A 20,043-nucleotide genomic window follows, 5' to 3' on the forward strand; every position below is an offset into this window, starting at 1 on the left:
GCACACCTGTGGTCCCAGCTACTCAGGAGGCTGACATGGGAGGATGGCTTGAGCCTCAGAGGTTGAGACCGCAATGAGCTGTGATTGCACTACGGCACTCCAGCCTGGGCAACACAATAAGACCCTTTCTTAGGAAAATAAATAAGTTATGGAGAAAGACTGAATATATAAAATGTTTCCCAGTCAAATCCTGAAGAATGGTCATCTTGAAGAGCGTTGGGAACTGGGAGCCCTCTGGATTCCTCTGAGGAATTTCACTAAGAAGAGCTGTAGATGTTTGCTGGCTGGCTTCCTCCGGGCTTGGTTTGTGAGGGCTCATTCAGTATCAGAAAGACACACAGGTAGTTACTGGCAGAGTTAATTTTGGGCTCCCATGTTGGCCTAAGTCTGATGATCATGCAGTGTGGCTAATGAATGCTGTCACTGGTTCTACTGCTTCCCTGGGATATGCAACTTCTGAATGAAAACATGGGACCCTGGAAACCAAGGTCCTGTCTTATTTGTATCAGTGGAGTCATGTAGTACATAAACTCCAAAGAATAAAGCAGTAGCTTTGGTTGACTGTGTACAGGAAATTTCTGGATGGCCATTTGGCTCTAAGTTAATCAAAAGATATCTCTATTGGCAACCCAAAGTAAAATTTTGATATTCTTACCTAGGAGATAAAACTTCATTAAATAATTAACATGTACTAAGGGGGAAAAGGGATATTTGCTTCTCTTATCTTTTTTTTAACTTCAAAATTTTACTCCCCCAGTATTCTATGACCAGCTGCTATGAAACTCGTCAGCCAAAATCAACAAAGGTGGCCACCAGCCACAGATCAAACATATGAAATAGCAAATCTACCTGAAGCACAGCCTGGGATGTATCACTTGCTTAAAGCATTAGGCTACTGCCATCTCCAGCAACCGTAAACATAGCCTGGCTGCCAGCCCATAACCTCCTCATCCTTCCAGTTTGTTTTTATAGGCTTACAACTGGGATTACAAAGTAACTTCTGAGATGTTATTTTTGAAACATGATAAAGCAAAATCAGTCTTCAGAGGTTAAGGAGGGAGTTTTTAATCAAAGTGTGGTTGACAGGCTTGATATTTTAGGAGGACATTTTTTTTTTTTTTTTTAAAGCATCATTAAAAAACAGCCTCAATAAACAGGCCGTATTTAGCCCAAATCTTGTTCAGGAGAACAGCATGGGTTCCATTTTGAATTGGCCTGGATTCTGGACTTCCTATTACATAGGTCTGAGAGTTGTTGTCTTTGTTAATAAAATTTAGCTTTGTTTCCCCTCCAGTGATAGTGACATGAAGCACTAGGAAATGATGCAGTAACTGTAGTGCACGAGGCCTTCCTCCTGGGGAAGGTGTGACACAGGAGAAGAGCCGGGGAGGACTCCCCCATACTAAGTCCAGTGAAGTGCAGAATGCCTGCTCATGTTTGTAAAAATAAGACAAGTCAGGAATGCAAGAAAAAAAGTCTTCACGCTCAATGTGACTATCTTTGGAATTCATTTCATTAAGGTTTTCACAAAATACAAAGCTCAAACGTAATTACCTACGTCCACCACAAAACAGAATCAAATAAGTGGTTAGCACAACAAACAATGATCGTTTCCATTTTAAAAAATATAAATAACAATGTTCAAGGTTTTACAATGTCTTCTTAGTGTGTGTCTTTTTAAGGCTTTATGTTGCAGACCCTTCATTAAAGGCACTCGTACCCTGCCATCAGGATACACTGCCCACCAGCAAGGAAGGCCACTGTGGATACATTCCTGAGGGGGACACACACGGATCCATGTTGCCTCAGCCTGTTAAAAACTAAATGATCAAACACCCTCCAATCAGTTCTGTTTCATTAACTTACTTTCTACTACAAAGTAATAATAGAAAAAGGGTATGTGTCCAGCAGCATTCGAGCTCTCAGAAGATCAATCAGGAAGGGCAAGAAGGAAAAAACAGGCTTCCTCTTGGAGAGAATTTTTTTCCTTTCATCCACAACAAACACCAACAACCCAGATAGTTCAAACAGTGGTTTGTACTGAAACATTTTTCAGATTAAATAGTGTTGATAGAAACAGTCATCTTTTGGTTGGGTATTTTAGAAGAGGTTAAAGTGGAGAGGTTAATGTTGGGAAAATACCACCGAAAGTACAGCCCCCGGTAGGAGTGGGCTCACTTGTGAGGTCTGGGGGCAGAGCCAGGGCCCCAGCCTTGGGAATGAAATCCGAGGGCAGGCTCTCCAGCAGACACTTGACCTGCTCCTGGCCCAGCTTGATCTTGTCGTCCAGCTTCCGCTGCTCGATGAGGAGTGTGGACTTCATTTTCACAAAGTGCTGGTAGTCCTGGAGCTGCTCCTCAGAAAGGTAATTGGCCAGGATGCCCAGCACTACCCGCTCCCTGCGATCCAGGTTCTCCTTCAGCTCCCGGGCGTCCTCGTGCTGCCCAGCCAGGATCTTCCTTTTCTCACAGAGAGAGCTCTGCCAGAGCAAATTGGACAGATCAACAAAGGCCAGGGGAAAGGAGAAAAGAGCCAGACTCCCTGCAAGGACACCTCTGACAGGACTGGGAAATATCTACACTCTATTCCTATTGTCACTGTAAGGAGGCTAACTTTTTGAAAATCAGCTCATTATCTTTATATTGCATATTGCAGCATTCTCTAATTTGTAGTGTCATAGGGTAGCTTCAATTTGAGAGGTGTTACTTTAAATTGGTTAGGAATAAAATTGCTTTTGGATTCTAGACTTAAAAAACCAATCATCAGCTGGGCATGGTGACTTTGGGAGGCCAAGACGGGTGGATCACTTGAGGCCAGGAGTTCAAAACCATCCTGACCAACATGAGGAAACCCTGTCTCTACTAAAAATACAAAAGTTAGCTGAGTGTGGTCATGCATGCCTGTAATACCAGCTCCTCAAGAGACTGAGGCATGAAAATCACTTGAACCCGGGAGGCGGAGGTTGCAGTAAGCGGAGACTGTGCCACTGCACTCCAGCTTGGGTGACAGAGTGAGACTCTGTCTCAAAAATAATCATCAAGGTACCTTGAGTACTACACTAATACGGTAGTTCTCAAGGTGTGGTTGCTGGACCAGCAGCAGTGGCATCACCCAAAATGCAAGGGTTCGGGCCCTCTTTCACCTCCTGAATCAAAAACTCTGGAGGTGAGGCCCAGAAACCTGTTTTAACAAGCCTTCAAGATGATTCTTTTGTGGCTAAAGTTTGAGAACCTCTCCCTAATCCGTAATAACAAGGGGATCATCATATTTCCCATCTCCAGAGAAGTCAGTTTCCATTTTTTCAGTTCTCTTTTGCAGGCCTCTGAATCTAAAATGAGAGAAATTCTGTTCAACAATGATGGCAATGTTATGTTCTAAGAGTTTCTTACACTTTTCTATGATATTGTAGTATATATTTACTTTAATGTGGTTTTCTATCCAACCTGGTAACACATATCATTTTTAAATTAAAAAAAAATATATAAACTTAACCATTCACACTTTTTAGGCAAAGTAAGGAGACAAACCCACAGCCAACATTATATTGAACAGGGAAAAGATGAAAGCATTCCCCGAGAACTGAAATAGGATAAGGATGCCCACTTCCACCACTGCTATTTAATACCATACTAGAAGTTCTAGCCAGAGCAATCAGACAAGAGAAAGAAAGGGCATCCAAATCGGTAAAGAGGGAGTCAAACTGCTGCTGTTTGCCGATGATATGATCCTATACCTAGAAAACCCTAAAGACTCATCCAAAAAGCTCCTAGATCTGATAAATGAATTCAGTGAAGTCTCATGATACAAAATCAATGTACAAAAATCAGTAGCACTGCTATACACCAACAGCAATCAAGCTGAGAATCAAATCAAGAACTCAACCACTTTTACAATAGCTGCAAACAAAACAAAACAAAACTTAGGAATATACCTTGAGGAGGTTAAAGACCTCCACAAGGAAAACTACAAAACACTGCTCAAATAAATCACAGGTGACACACACAAATGGAAACATACTGTGCTCATGGATGGGTAGAATCAATATTATGAAAATGACCACACTGCCAAAAGAAATCTACAAATTTGATGCAATTCCCATTAAAATAACACCATCATTCTTCACAGAGCTAGAAAAAACAATCCTAAAATTCATCTGGAACCAAAAAAAAGCCTGCATAGCCAAGGCAAGACTAAGCAAAAAGAACAAATCTGGAGGCATCACATTACCAAACTTCAAACTATACTACAAAGCCATAGTCACCAAAACAGCATGAAACTAGTATAAAAACAGGCATGTAGACCAATGGAACACAATAGAGAACCCAGAAATAAAGCCAAAGACTTACTGCCAACTGATCTTCGACAAAGCAAACAAAAACCAAATGGGGAAAGGGTACCCTATTCAATAAATGGTGCTGAGATAATTGGCAAGCCACGTGTAGAAGAATGAAACTGGATCTTTGTCTCTCACCTTATATAAATATCAACTCAAGATGGATCAAGGACTGAAATCTAAGACCTGAAACTATTAAAATTCTAGAAGATTAACATCAGAAAAACACTTCTAGACATTGGCTTTGGCAAAGAGTTCATAACTAAGAATCCAAAAGTGAATGTGACAAAAACCAAAGATAAATGGATGGGACTTAATTAAACTGAAGAGCTTTTGTACAGCAAAATAAAAACAGCAGAGTAAACAGACAATCCACAGAGTGGGAGAAAATTTTTGTAAACTATGTATTCAACAAAGAACTAATATCCAGAATCTATAAATAAATCAGCAAGAGAAAAGCACTCCCATCAAAAAGTGGGCAAAGGACATAAATAGACAATTCTCAAAAGAAGATGGACAAATGGCCAACAAACATGGAAAAACTGCTTAACATCTCTATTAGGGAAATGCAAATCAAAACCACAATGCAATGCCACCTTACTCCTGCAAGAATGGCCATAATCAAAAAATAATTTGGCATGAATGTGATAGAAAGGGAACACTCTTACACTGCTGGTAGAAATGTAAATGACTATAACTACTATGGAAAACAATATGGGGATTCCTGAAAGAACTAAACTATATCTACCATTTGATTCGGCAATCCTACTACTAGTTATCTAAACAGAGGAAAGAAGTCATTATATAGAAAAGACACCTGCACACCCACGTTTATAGCAGCACAATTTGCAACTGCAAAAAAGGGAACCAGCCCTAAATGCCCATCAATTAACAAGTGGATAAAGAAAATGTGGTATTTTCCGCACCATGGAATACTACTCAGCCATAAAAAGGAATGAAATAATGGCATTCACAGCAACCCGGATGGAAGTGGAGACCATTATGCTAAGTGAAGCAATTCAGAAATGGAAAACCAAACATTGTATATTCTCACTTTTAAGTGGGCACTAAGCTATTGAGGACGCAAAGGCATAAGCAGGATAAAGGACTTAGGGGACTTGGGGAAGGGTGGGAGGTGGGTGAGGGATAAAAGACTACACATTGGGTACAGTGTACACTGCTCAGGTGATGGGTGCACCAAAATCACAGAAATCACCACCAAAGAACTTATCCATGTAACGAAATGCCACCTGTTCCCCAAAAAACCTACTGAAATTTAAACAAAGTGATTCAGGAAAATTGAAATGAAAATCAAGAAATAAAATCACTTAAGTATATACCTCAATACAAATAGCTTATGTAGGGTTATCAAAGGCTCGTGTGTCTTTGCCCTAAATTCCCCTAAACTAGCCTGTCACATCTTACAGAATAATGCCTAGGGGGAAAGTGAAGAGTTACAGGCATATTGGCGTAAGTTTCCTTTCCCTATACAGAGAAACAGACCTAAAAAATTTGAAGATGCCTTTCAAAGTACCATAGAGATATAAATTAAGAAACTGAGAATTTTTTCAGCACCTACCTTAAAAAATACATAAAATATTTTAGATATCAGAAATGTATAGAGAATGCCCACCACTCTGTGTACCTATCATTAATGGTGCCAAATCTTAATATGAACACTTTTTCATATTTGCTTCAGATTAGAAATTTTTTTTAGAGATTCAGTTGAAGCCTTATAGATACTCCTCCCCAATCCTGGTCTTCACTACTCCTCATTGGGTAACTATTTTTCTTCTGTTTTTCATTTCTACTTACAGTTTGTTTCTTAACAAAGACCAATCAGGATAAAAACCAATACTGTTGTAGTATTTTTCAGGTGAGCAAACTTACTTGTATTTAAGAATGCAGGCATGCATTTAAGTGTGGAATTTAATTCAGTTCTAGAACAATTCATCTTGCCCTAAGTAGAAATTGCTTCAGTCTTTCTTAGGTATGTAGAGCATTCATCCAGGTGGCCCAACAGGAAACCTGGAATTATTTTCTCCTCTGCTCTTTCCCTCATATAACGTGCTCCTTGCTAATCCAAATTCATTCTCGAATTTCTTCCCTATTCTCTATCCCCAGGACAACTGCCTGCATCAGCAGCGTAAATCCTCCTTGTCTAGAGTATTATAATGAGCCTCCCAACTGTTATTTTAACATCAATCTTGCCCTTCCCCAGGCTGAGTAAGTCACGAAGTTAGTTCATGGCCCTTCTCTACCTACAGACTGAAGTCTTAAAGTCTTGCGTATGACTGTGGTAAGGTCTTTGTGATGATTTTCTGTGCTGAATATTGTGTCTGGCTCTCCAGGTCCACTCTCCTCTGCCCGGTGCTGAGGAAAGCTGAACTCTAGGGGTTGCATCCACTGGGCTTCCTTGCCCTCTGTTTGACCAAGGGGAGTGATGGGAAAGAGACTGGAGAGTGCAAAAAGAAATTGTGGCATGTATCCCTGGCTGCCTCTGTGCCAGGCTTCGGGTTGGTGGCGGCTGCATTCTTTTACCAGGGTCTCAGTGCTACAGCAGCTACAGCTATGGTTCTGATAAGGGCTCCAATCGCCTTGGCTACTTCAGGAGGCCCATAATGGCTTCCCTGCTGATGCTAGCTCTGGGGGAGGAGTAAGGGGAGAGTCCTCATTACCCCTTCCTGGTTTCCCATACCTTCTTTGAACTTCCTTCTTTATCCCTTTTGATGGGGCCATGGACTTTCTGTCCGTTTCTAATATTCCTATAACTCACTATTTTTAAAAACCAACCGAGCAATCAGTGTATGTTCTAGACATACCAAACATGCAAATCGATTCGTAAACATAGCGTCTCTTTCTTGACTTTGTCCATGGTATTTCTTCTAAACGGTGAGGCCCTTCCCCTCTCGGTCCTCTCACAATTAAGAGGTCCTTTTAAAATGTCTTCATGTGCCACCGTGTGAAGTCTTTCCTGCCTTACACTCCCGCACCTGAGAGCTGCTTCATGGCTGAGTTTCTCACTACGCGCAGCACCAGCACACAACTGCCTACTGCTTTCCTGGAGGGCGGGGCCTGTGTTTTGGTCAGCATTTTTCCCTAGCACACAGTATTTGACAGGCTACTGTTAGCTGTTTGTCAAGTAGAAGAAAGGAGGAAACGAAACACTTCTGAGTTAGGCAGTATCAGGTAATTTCTAGATAAGGAAGCTGGCTCAGTACATTTACACAAGGTAGATGCTGAGGGTGGTGCTGCCGAGTTCCTAAATGCTGAGTGACTTTCCTAAATGCTTAGCATCCAGACTTTTTCTAATCCTTTTAAAACTTATTTGAAAAAGGACATCTTTCCTTTTAATGCAATATATATACTGTAGTAGGAGAAATTATTCGAGAGTCCATGAGAGCAATGAGAAAGAAAGATGGTAGGCCGCGCGTGGTGACTCACGCCTGTCGTCCCAGACACTCTGGGGGGCCGAGGCAGGTGGATCACCTGACGTCAGGAGTTCGAGACCAGCCTGGTTAACATAGCAAAACCATCTCTACTAAAAATATAAAAATTAGCCGGGCATGGTGGCATGTGCCTGTAATCTCAGCTACTCAGGAGGTTGAGGCACAAGAATCACATGAACCTGGGAGGCAGAGGTTGCAGTGAGCTTAGATTGCACCATTGCACTCAAGCGTGGGTGACAAAAAAAAAAAAAAAAAAAAAAGAAGAAAAAGAAGGATGGCAGCATAGACAAGAAAAGGAGCCCCTCTTCATGGCTGGAGTACCTTCCATCTTCTAGCATGTATACATACACATACTGTGTGCACACATATATATAAAATAATTGTGTCTACTGTTTGTTGCTCAGTATCAGGAGGGCAGGATCTGTCCGCTTTGCTCACAAATGTATCCCATGTGCCTAGACCACCAAGTGGCACATACTAGACCCCTAGTAACTATTTGCTGTACAGATGAGTAGACGAAGAATGCTCTATAGCTCTGGAATTCTGTTCAATGTAGAGATACAACTTGGGGTCTGCAGCAGGACTCCTCCTGTCCTAGCCTCCTCACTGGGCTGTTGTGAGGATTCCATGAGATGGCGCATAAGCTCACAGTACCTGACAGGTGGAAGTTCTTGGTGAATTGTCTCCAGCGGTGTCAGCACTGTTACCTGTCCCCCTGTACCCTTCCCTTCAAGGAGGGGGTGCATCCTCACCAAGTGCCTGGAGATGCCCTGGAGCCTTGAGCCTATGCCCCTGCCCCCTCCCTGTTTTAATGTACTTATCATGCTTTTATCTTTTTGGGAAAGAAAGGAAGGAGCATAGCTGGGAGGAAAGAAACTGGTGCTTGTGTTTTTTACTTTCCCAAGCATTCCCTGAGTCTTAAGTGTCAGCATTACATTATTATTATTTTTTTGAGACGGAGTCTCACTCTGTCACCCAGGCTGGAGTGCAGCAGCACAGTCTCTGCTCACTGCAACCTCCATCTCCCGGGTTCAAGCGATTCTTCTGCTTCAGCCTACCGAGTAGCTGGGACTACAGTCACCTGCCACCACACCTGGCTAATTTTTGTATTTTTAGTAGAGACGGGGTTTCACCATATTGACCAGGCTGGTCTCAAACTCCTGACCTCGTGATCTGCCCACCTTGGCCTCCCAAAGTGCTGGGATTATAGGTGTGAGCCACTGCACCTGGCTTTTTTAAAATTTTATTTTTATTTATTTATTTTTTTGAGGTGGAGTCTCACTCTGTTGCCCAGGCTGGAGTGCAGTGACACAATCTTGGCTCACTGCAACCCCCACCTCCTAGATTCAAGTGATTCTCCTGCCTCAGCCTTCCAAGTAGTTGGGATTACAAGCACGCACCATGATGCCTGGCTAATTTTCGTATTTTTTAGTAGAGATGGGTTTCACCACGTTAGCCAGGCTGGTCTCAGGAGTTCAGGAGGCCCGCCTAAGGCTCCCAAAGTGCTGGAATTACAGGTGTGAGCCACTGCACCCAGTTAGCACTACATCTTGACACAGAAAGTGCCTTCTCTGTTTCTTGGTTATCTATACATGTATTCTCTCCCTGCTCCAAAGAGATTTGCCCCATATATTCCTGAGAGAAAGGATGGCATCTAATGGCGCCTCTCTGTATGTGGGCTCTAAGGGAGAACTTGTTGAACTGTATTGCTAGGCCACCTACCCTTTCTTCATTACTGGCATCTTCACCAAGGCCACTAAGGACGTTCTCAACACGGGCCAGACGCCCCGAGAGGGAGAGTAGCAGGTTGACCACCTTGTCCAAGTCCCCTATGAACATCCTGTACTTGTCAAACTCATTGGGCTTGCAGAGCTCGCTGATCAAAGCCTCCACCTCTTCTCCCAGGGCGTTGTTGAGCTTGATGTCCATGAGCAGGCTGCCCTTCGCCTCCTGGAGGGTCTCCAGCTTGTGGGTGAGGCTTCCAATGAGCTCAGCCTGAAATGACAGATGAGACCACAAAGATCAGCCAACAGGAGCTACCAGTAGAAGCAGGAGTCACCTCCCCCCAGCCACCTTCTGTCATCTTCAAGGCTCAGCTGAATACACTTCCCTGTCTCTATATGGGACTATCCCCCAACATTATGCCATAATAGACTTCTTTCCCTAAGGGTTTACCATTGCCTTTCTCTGAACCTCACGCGCCAACACTTGATTACAAGCAGCCTTGTAATGTTTTCCATTGTGTCATGCTATGTACAGCTTTGCCTTCCAACTGGTTTGTTAACTTTTTTTTTTTTTTTTTGAGATGGAGTTTCACTCTTGTTACCCATGCTAGAGTGCAGGGGCACGATCTAGGCTCACTGCAACCTCTACCTTCTGGTTTCAAGTGCTTCTCCTGCTTCAGCCTCCCGAGTAGCTTACAGGTGCCTGCCACCATGCCTGACTAATGTTTATATTTTTAGTAGAGAAGGGATTTCACCATGTTAGCCAGGCTGGTCTCGAACTCCTGACGTCAAGTGATCTACCTACCTTGGCTTCTCAAAGTGCTGGGATTACAGGTGTGAGCCACTGTGCCAGGCCAACTACTCATTTTTAAAAGTCCTTTTAAGATATGTTCTCATTTGGTCCTCATGGTAATACCATGGGTAAGTAGGCAAGTAAACAGTATTCTCATTTTACAAATAGGCCAAGAGTCAGAGGAATTAAGGGATTTGCCCAAGGTCTCAAAGCTGAGTTGAATATTAGCTGTGGCTACCATTTGTAGAGCAATTGATATGTGCTGTACACTATGGAGAAACTCTACATTGATTATGTTACTTAGTCTTCTCAGCAATCTTATAGTAGATGCTGTTTTATCTACCTATAATAAGGGAGGAAATGAAGACACTGTGAGGTGTAGTGATAGCCTAGACACATGAACCGTGAACTCAAGTCACCCTCAGTTTAGGGGCCACCCTTGTACAATCAGTAGAAATAGTGACACCAGGCCAGGTGCAGTGGCTCACACCTGTAATCCCAGCACCTTGGGAGGCCAAGGCGAGAGGATCATCTGAGGTCAGGAGTTCAAGACAAGTCTGGCCAACATGGTGAAACACCGTCTCTAGTAAAAATACAAAAATTAGCTAGGCGTGGTGGCAGGTAATCTCAGCTACTGGGAAGGTTGAAGCAGGAGAATCAATGGAACCCAGGATGTGGAGGTTGCAGTGAGTCAAGATCGCACCATTATACTCCAGCCCGGGTGACAAAAGCAAAACTCTGTCTCAAAAAAAAGAAAAAAGAAAAGAAAAGAAAGAAGGAAGGAAGGAAAGAAAAAGAAAGAAAGAAAGAGAAAGAAAGGAAAGAAAGAAGAAAAGAAAGAAAAGAAAAGGAAAGAAGAAAGAAGAAAAGAAAGGAAAGAAAGAAGAAAAGAAAGAAAGAGAAAAAGAAAGAGAAAGAGAAAAAAGAAAGAAAAAGAAAGAAAGAAGGAAGAAAAGAGTGACACCAAGGCCTTTATCAGAAAGTCAGCCCCTTGTTATCATACCTGACCTGTGACCGGATACCAGAGCTGTGCAATTGGACACCTTAATCACAAATTTCCATACTTATAAAATAGTTATGCAACTATCCAATATATTTAACTGAAGGAAAGAAGTAAATGTCTTAGTGGTCTTAGTAGCTTCTGGTTTGAATCCATTTATATTAAGTGTCTACTGCTGCTGTTGCACAAAAGAAATTCAGCTCTGCGGTTTTTATAATTAGTCTTTCATTTTTCTCTTGGCCTAAAATAGCTAGATGGAAAGAAGGCAATCTTTTTTGGTTAAAACTTATTCTTTTTTTAACCACTAAAAAGCTCCCAGTTCAAAAATTCTTCATATGTACACACATACACTATATAGATACATACACACATGCACATATATACACATGCACACCCCAAACTGGCTTCAACTGGAAATGTGATTAAACATAAAGGTTACAACTTCTATGTTGGAAGTATATGTCCATTTTAAAGGGGGAAAAAAAAAAAACAGGAAAAACATTTTTGACCAACAGAATTGAAGGGTACTAACAACATTTTGTACTATTTCTTCAACATCAGCACTAGAGAAGATCCATTAGGAATGTAATCACAATAGTTAGGGAACTATTTACTTCTCCACAATCTGCCCCTCTTGGAGCTGGACCATCAGAGGTACTTCACAAGTGAATGAAGTTCGTAATGTCCTTGAAATGTCTAGGTCCTGGCTTAATGGTACATCTTGTTTTCTCAATCTGCCTAATCCTAGAGGTTGCAAGTGGCTAAAACAGTCACATCTGCTGGACCAACTCATCAAAAGTTATAATCTTCGCTTTTACTCAAGCTGTTAAAATTGCTTAATATTAACTATTAAGTTTTCTTATCTTCTCCTGGAAAAATTCCATTTTCCAAAAAAGCAATTCTGGTTGGAAGCTATGGAATTTACCTGCAAGATAATGTTATGTACCTCTAGCAAAATATATAACATATCATGTAGCTCCAGCAAAATGGCTGGCAACCGATATCACTGTGATATCGGCTCATATGGAGAAAACAGCAAGGATACTGGAATGCAACGCAGCAGGAAAAATAAACTGCCTGCTGTTGTGTCTCCCAACATTCCTGCTGGACTGGGTTAAGTAAGTCAAATGTCATCATTCCTGTTTTTCAGATAGATAATGAGAGAGAATGTCATCTATGTGAGGTCAGCCCAGGAATTAACTCGTAGGGTACATTTCCTAGGCTTGTCGCTCTAGATGTTACTGGAAGATACTTAAAGACAACCAGGCTACACCAAACCCAAAGAGATAGTTACCAGGGCAAAACATTCTTATCACTCCACCCTCAGGAAAAGGCCTTTTGGTTCATTCAGATTTCAGGCGTCCATTTCAACCTCATGTCCCGAGAAGTAGAATTTCTAGCATGTCTAGAAAATGCTTTTTAAAAACTAAATAGTGGAAAGAAACAAGGTAGTTTTTTTCTTTTTCCCCCAGCCTGTTTTTCATTATTTCTATTAATGACTTTTTTTGAAACTAGTACTGTGTGTTGTCATTTCTGGAAGGAACTAAAACACTTATTAAACTATTAAGTATTTTATGTGGCCTCACTGTATTTAAAAATCCTCCTATGGCTCTCAGATGGTTTTTAAATTTTATTTTGAGATGAAATTTCGCTCTTGTTGCCCAGGCTGGAGTGCAATGGCGTGATCTCGGCTCATTGCAACCTCTGCCTCTCAGGTTCAAGTGATTCTCCTGCCTCAGCCTCCCGAGTAGCTGGGATTACAGGCATGCACCACCACACCCAGCTAATTTTGTATTTTTAGTAGAGACAGGGTTTTACCATGTTGGTCAGGCTGGTCTCAAACTCCTGACCTCAGGTTGTCTGCCTGCCTTGGCTCCCAAAGTGTTGGGATTACAGGTGTGAGCCACCGTGCCTGGCCAGAGGCTGGTATTTTAAAGGACATGTGTGAGGCTTATCAATTTGCAAATGAGCAGAAACCAAGGATAAGTAGTTGCTCTCACATGTGTAGGTGAGTGATGAGAGGAGAGAACTCATCCTTTCAAATTTTCTGCTAAACTCAGCTCAACAGCTCTTCCCAGCACCTAAGCAGGTCAGCAACACTGCAGGGGTGGCTCTGAGGTGAGCAAGGTTCAGTAGGCTGGAGGGGTCAAAAGAACTTTAATCCACCTGAATTGCAATCAGGGTTTAGATACAACCATCCAATCTACCCTATCTTTCCTTCCCAGACCCTGTTTTGCTTTTCAGAGACATCAGTGCTGGGCAGAACCATAAATAAATCTGTCATAGGCAGTGTGGTGATTCCTCAAAGATCTAGAACTAGAAATACCATTTGACCCAGCAATCCCATTACTGGGTATATACCCAAAGGATTATAAATCATTCTGTTATGAAGACACATGCACATATATGTTTATTGTGGCACTGTTCACAACAGCAAAGACTTGGAACCAACCCAAATGCCCATCAATGCTAGACTGGATAAAGAAAATGTGACACATATATACCACAGAATACTATGCAGCCATAAAGAAGGTTGAGTTCATTGTCCTTTGCAGGGACATGGATGAAATTGGAAACCATCATTCTTAGCAAACTGACACAGAACAGAAAACCAAACACCACATATTCTCACTCATAAGTGGCTGTTGAACAATGAGAACACACGGACACAGGGAGGGAGGCATCACGCACCAGGGCCTGCAGGGTCGGGGGACTGGGGAGCGATAGCATTAGGAGAAATACCTAATGTAGATGGCAGGGCAATGGATGCAGCAAACCACCACCATGGCACGTGTATACCTATGTAACAAACCTACACATGTACTCCAGAACTTAAAGTATAATAAATAAATTTTTAAAAAGAATCTGTCATAGGAGCATGTGTGTACCCCAGGCTTCACGGTACAAGAAAGAACAAAATGAGGTGAAAATGTATAAGAGTGATGCAGGGAGGCTTTGTGAAAAGAAGCATATACATTTCATGGCATTCTGATTTCAGAAAGCTATTAATATTTGCTGGGCTGTAATGTGCTATCTCACAGCTCAGCCATAGATGCTAAGGCCAGAATTACTGAGTGGTCACATCAGTCACTCCTGGCTGAATGTTCCTCAGTTAGGTGGCATTTGAATTTTTTGAAAACCCTACCCAAATTGAAAATTTGAATTTAAAAATGCAGTTAAGTGAGATTTGAGAAACTGACAGCAACAAGGGAAAGCTGGCTGTACTAAACAGCCATTTCTTTGCCAGGCAGATCTCTTCCAAAAAACCTACCAATTTCTACCAGAATAACTCACTGGGGGAGGGAGAAGAGGTGTATTTTGTTTTAAATCACGTTAGTCTCTCAGGAGCTACTTAATTTGTAAAATCATGTATCTACTTGTCATCTGGCATAAACTGCTGGCTCACCCTGTGTGAGATGCTATTTATAAGGGTTCTTTCTCCAAACATAGCTTTGCAGACCCTCCCTCCCACCTCATCCTCTGCAGAAATGTCCTGCTGGACCCTTCCCCACTTCCTGCCTGCTGCAGGACGAACACTGGACAAGGAGGCAGGAGGTTCTGACATAAAATTTGGCATCAGGTAAGTCACTTGACCTTCTGTGTCTCAGTTATCCACAGCGAGAAGACAATAATGCATGCCAAAAACTAATAATAATGTCTAATTATTCAGCTCTCTGTGCCAGACACCATTTAAGCGTTTTACAATTGAATTACTACTTCCAACAACCTGATGAGAAAGGTATTATTATCCCCATTTACTGATGAGTAAAGTGAGGAGGATAGAGGTTATTTAACTTGCCCAAGGCCATATAGCTGGGAAGTGACAGAGCCAGGCTTAAACACAGATCATCTGGCTTCAGACTTTCATCACTATATTAAAACAGCTCATAAGAATGCTATGAGGTTCAAACGAGGCTGGCGGAAATCACAACACATGATATTAGTTTCAAAGGAAGTCATAACAGAAATAATGAAAACCATGAGGATGAAAAGGAAAACCTTGTTTCTTTCCACTACTGAGTTTTTCAAAAGCCTTTTCTAGAAATTTGATTTTTTGAAACATGAAAGTTAAGATGGATGCCAGAAGTCTGACGAGCTGAAGGCTGGTGCAAGCACTCTGGAAAATATCAAAGTATTACATACATTCTAATTATTTTCTTGTGCAGTCAGATGATTAGACAACAATTTGAAGATGACACACCACTCATTTTAGGCAGATGCCTCCAGGAGGAATACTCAACTCCTTTCCCTGATGACAAGACCACGCTGCCAGTAACATCACTCCACACACAGTTGGCCTCCGTGTGTCTCCATCTTAAGAGTAGTTCAGGGCTACTAGCCAAGCGGCATGGTTTAGGAATGGAGTAGGATTCAGCTTAGCTTGTAAAAACAAGGACTAGATAAAGCCATTTCTACCATATAGGCTTTCCTGGTGTCTTTCTTTGGTCTTAAAAGGGAGGATGCAGGCTGCAGCAGCTGTGTCTGCTTTCTTTAGCTGAATGTCACACCATCAGCAAGGCAGTGGCACTTTCTGTCCTAGAGACAGCAACTAGATCAAAGCTCCATTCCATGTTATGTAACCTCTTTAAAGCAGAAGAATCACGGGGACCTGGCTGCCATTTCAGATGTTCTCCAGAACATTCTCTGCCAATGGTTCTTTACCATTTCCTCTCTGGAAGGCTTATGGCCAGAAAGCCACCCTATCTGCTTAGCATGGTCTCTCAGTTGCAGTTAGCAACGATCTTTGATAACCTGCTAGAAACAATATTACATCTCTTCAAATTTAGCTAAATTCATCATCTCCCCTCCCCCAAATGACCTTCCCCTTTTCCCTGTTTGAGTTCTGACAGTTAGCTAAGGCCGGGGGCTTGGGAGTCATCCTTGACTCTTCTCCCTTCCATCTAATCTACTCTGTCACTATGCTCTGCCCATCTTACCACTACTTTTTTTTTTAATGTGCCTGTTTCTCACTGCTCCTACTGCACTGGCCCTGAGGCCCTGAGACCCTTATCACTGCTTTCCCAGAAGGCTGTGAGACCCCACATCCACCCTTGTCCTGTCCTGCTCCACACTCAGCTGCCAGAGTGACTTCTCTAAAATGTCTCTCTGCCTACTGACAAACTCTGGGGCTGTGGGGCCAAGACAGCACCAGCCTGCTGCAGCCTCTCCTACTTATCACAATTACAATCTCTAGATTCTGAAGAGGACTCTGAAAAGGTCACCATAGCAGTGATGGGGGAAAGCAGTCAAGCCTGAAGTGCAACCCATAACTGCGGGTGAGTTTCCTGTTTTCTCTCCTTTAGTTGTAGCTCTGATCTGAGGACAGGGCCAGTGTGGAGCTGCTCAGACGCTACAGTAGCAAAACCCCTGAGAAAACCCTGCCTTTAAAGCCAGAGGTCTAGGAAAGGTGTCTCTGTGAGCTAAAGAGTATGGAGGAAATCCTCTCCTTTTCCAACTCGCTCTCTTTCCTCTTCTCTCCCAGCTGTGTCCCCAAGGTGACTGCACTCAGAGCTGCACTGCACAGCAGGGGCACAGGTTCTGAAAATCCCAAGAGAAAACTCCTCCTTCTGGCCAGAGGAACTGGGAAAATGAGACCCCGTCATCCAAAGAGTGTGAGGAGAATCCCCATTATCTTTTCCTCTTTTCCAGGGAGGGTGGTCCTGGTCATGCAGAGCTGCATAGCAGCACAGAACACTAGCACAGCCTCTTTCTCCAGCCAGAGTGTGTGGGGCTAACACTGGATGGGAGAGAGCTGAGAAAGAAGATGCCCTCATTCTGTGCAGGGGCAGACACACGTCCTCAGCACACCTTTAGTCTGCACATTTGTGGTAAGAGCCATAGCAACACAGCAAAGACTTTGAGAAATAACACTTGAGTCTCAGACTAACCCCTGCAAGGGGCACAAGTGGGACAGACCGGTACAATATAGGAATGGCCCTGAAAACAAAATTGACATTGGAACTACCACCCAAGGGTAACACAGAACCTGTGGGCTAAACGTAACTAGGTTGACTGCCTGCTAAAACTAAAACATAACAAAAAGAAATTCTCTAAAGGATTCTAACAGAACTCAGAGCCTCACAGCATAATATTCAAAATGTTCAGAATACAATGTATAATTAATATACAAAGAGCCAGTGAAATGGTGACTGACTCTCAGGGGAAAAGGCAATGAACAGATGCTAATGATGAGATAACCCAGATGTTGGGATTGCCAGATGCTGCCCAGGCTGGAGCTCAGTGGTGCAATCACAGCTCACTGCAGCCTTGACCTTTTGGGATCAGTGATCCTCCCACCTTAGCATCCCAGGCAGCTGGGATTGCAGGCACCCACACCTGGCTAATTTTTTTTTTTTTTTTTTTTGTAGAGGTGGTTTCACCGTTGCCCAGACTGGTCTCGAACTCTTAGACTCAAGAGATCTGTCTGCCTTGGCCTCCCTCAGTGCTGGATTACAGGCATGAGCCATGTGCCCAGCCTCTGCAAGAGTCTTTAAAACAACTATGAAAAGAGAGAACTTCTCAGCAAACAAATAGAAACTTTTTTTTTAATGTAAATTTTAGAACTGAAAGCTATAATACTTAAAATTTTAAAAAAATCACTGGCAGAATAGATTTAGGAAAGTCAGTGAACCTGAAAACAGACCAACAGAAATTATCCAGTCTGAAGGATTGAAAGAAAACAGATCTTTAAAAAAAAAAAATGAATGGAGCTTGTGTGACCTTTGGAAAATATGAACCATCATTGTAATACTGTGTCACTAGCCACTAAAGTCCTGAAGGGAGAAGGAAAAGAGATTAACACATTAAAAATATTTGAAGACAGAATGGCTGAAAACTTCCAGAATTTGGCAAAAGACATAAATTTACAGAATCAACAGGCTGAGCAAACCCCAAATAGGATCAACTCAAGGAAAACTGGATCCATCCACATCGTAATTAAAATGCTGAAGACTAAAGACAGTAGCCAGAGAAAAACAACACACTGCATACAGGAGGAGCCAAGATTTAAAGGACGGTGCACTTCTCATTGGAAACTAGGGAAGTAAGAGGAAAGTGAACATTTAAGTAATCAAAGAAAAGAGTCAACCCAGAACTCCATAGCCAGTGAAAATGCCCTTCAAGAATGACAGTGGAATAAAGACATTCCTGGATAAAGAAAACTTAAAGAATGTGTCATCAGCAAACCTATACTAAAATAAATACTGAAACGAAGTAAGAGCAGAGGGAGAGCTGGAACTTCAGGAATGAAGGAAGAGCAGCAGGAATGGGCAGCTGAGAGCCACTGATCTGAGAAAAGCTGACTCAGGGGAACAAGAGATTTCTTTTGCCTTTTGAAGTATTCCTCTAAGTTTCTGAAGCCAAAGCATATTGGCCTTCAGAATAGGGAATCATGTGATCAGCTTAAGTAGAATTTTGCTTAATAATATGGCAGGGTGATCCAAGATGGCCAAATAGAAACAGCTCTGGAGTGCACTTCCCAGTGAGAACACTGCAGAGGGTGAGTGATCACTGCATTTCCAAACGAGTTATTTCTGCCCACAGACTGGGAGATTCCTGGGCTGAAAAGTGCCACGAGTTTCCACGGTGCTGTATCAGCTGGAGCTGCGGGTCTCCAATCAAAAACTCACACAAATACTGGCGTCTGGAATGCCTGCAAGACAGAGCCACCCATTCAACTGAAAAAAAAGGAGGCTGAAACAGGGAGCCAGGTGATCTGGCTTGGCAGGTCCCATCCGCACAAAGACCAGCAATCTGAAACACTCTGGATTGAGAGTTTCACAACAAGCACAGCTGGACCCGGGCCGGTCCAGCTCTGTGCAGGGAAGGGCATCCACAATTACTGAGGCAGTCCAGCACTACTGAGGCAGTCCACCATTACTACCGAGGCAGTCCACTATTACTGAGGCAGTTCTAACTATACCTCTAAACAAAACTGCAAGGAAGTTCACACAGCAGCTGGGCAGAGCCCATAGCAGCTCAGCAACACCTCTGCTGGCACACTGTGACTAGCCTACCTCCTTGCTGTGCAGGGCATCTCTGAAAAAAAGGCAGCAGCACATCAGGAACTTATAAATAAAAGCCCACCTTTCCAGGACAGAGCACCTAGGAAAAAAAGGCAGTTATGAGTTCTGCAGCAGACTTAAACGTACCTGACCAGCAGCTCTGAACAAAACAACGGAGCTCACAGCTCAGCACTGGAGCTCCTATAAGGAGCTCCTATAAGGGACAGACTGTCTCCTCAAGCAGATCCCTGACCCCTGTATAACCTAAGAGACACCTCATAAAGGAGAGCTCAGGCTGACATCTGGAGGGTATCCTTCTGAGACGAAGATAACAGAAGAAGAAACTGGCAGCAACCCTTACTGTTCTGCAGCTGCTGCAGGTGATCCCCAGGCAAGCAGGGTCTGGAGTAGACCTCCAGCAGTCCTATAGCAGAGGGGCCTTTTAGAAGGAAAACTAAAAAAACAGAAAGAAATAACTTCAACATCAACAAAAAGGACATCCACTCAGAGACCCCATCCGAAAGTCACCAACTACAAAGACCACAGGTAGATAAATCCAAAAAGATGGGGAGAAACCAGTGCAAAAAGGATGAAAACACCCAAAACCAGAATGCCTCTCCTCCTCCATGGGATCACAAGTCCACACCAGCAAGTGAACAACACTGGATTGAGAATGAGTCTGATGAATTCACAGAAAAAGGCTTCAGAAGGTAGGTAATAACAAACTTCTCTGAGCTAAAA

General features: G+C 42.8%; 1 protein-coding gene across 6 annotated transcripts in view; it reads right to left on the reverse strand.

Annotated features, from left to right (window-relative positions):
• Window positions 1–1,491: 1,491 nt before the first annotated feature.
• The window catches only part of SHROOM3 (shroom family member 3), a 379,035-nt gene continuing 360,483 nt past the window's right edge, over window positions 1,492–20,043 (reverse strand). For all 6 annotated transcript variants that reach the window (XM_017514760.2, XM_017514761.2, XM_037733554.1 and 3 more), the window contains 2 exons: window positions 9,505–9,777; window positions 1,492–2,479 (listed from right to left, as the gene is read on the reverse strand). In XM_017514760.2, coding sequence (XP_017370249.1) covers window positions 2,111–2,479; window positions 9,505–9,777 — 642 coding nt within the window. In that variant the 3' untranslated portion in view covers window positions 1,492–2,110. The remainder of the gene's footprint in view (window positions 2,480–9,504; window positions 9,778–20,043) is intronic.

This window comes from Cebus imitator, unplaced genomic scaffold (genome assembly GCF_001604975.1).
Source record: "Cebus imitator isolate Cc_AM_T3 unplaced genomic scaffold, Cebus_imitator-1.0 Scaffold537, whole genome shotgun sequence".
Lineage (NCBI taxonomy): Eukaryota > Metazoa > Chordata > Mammalia > Primates > Cebidae > Cebus > Cebus imitator.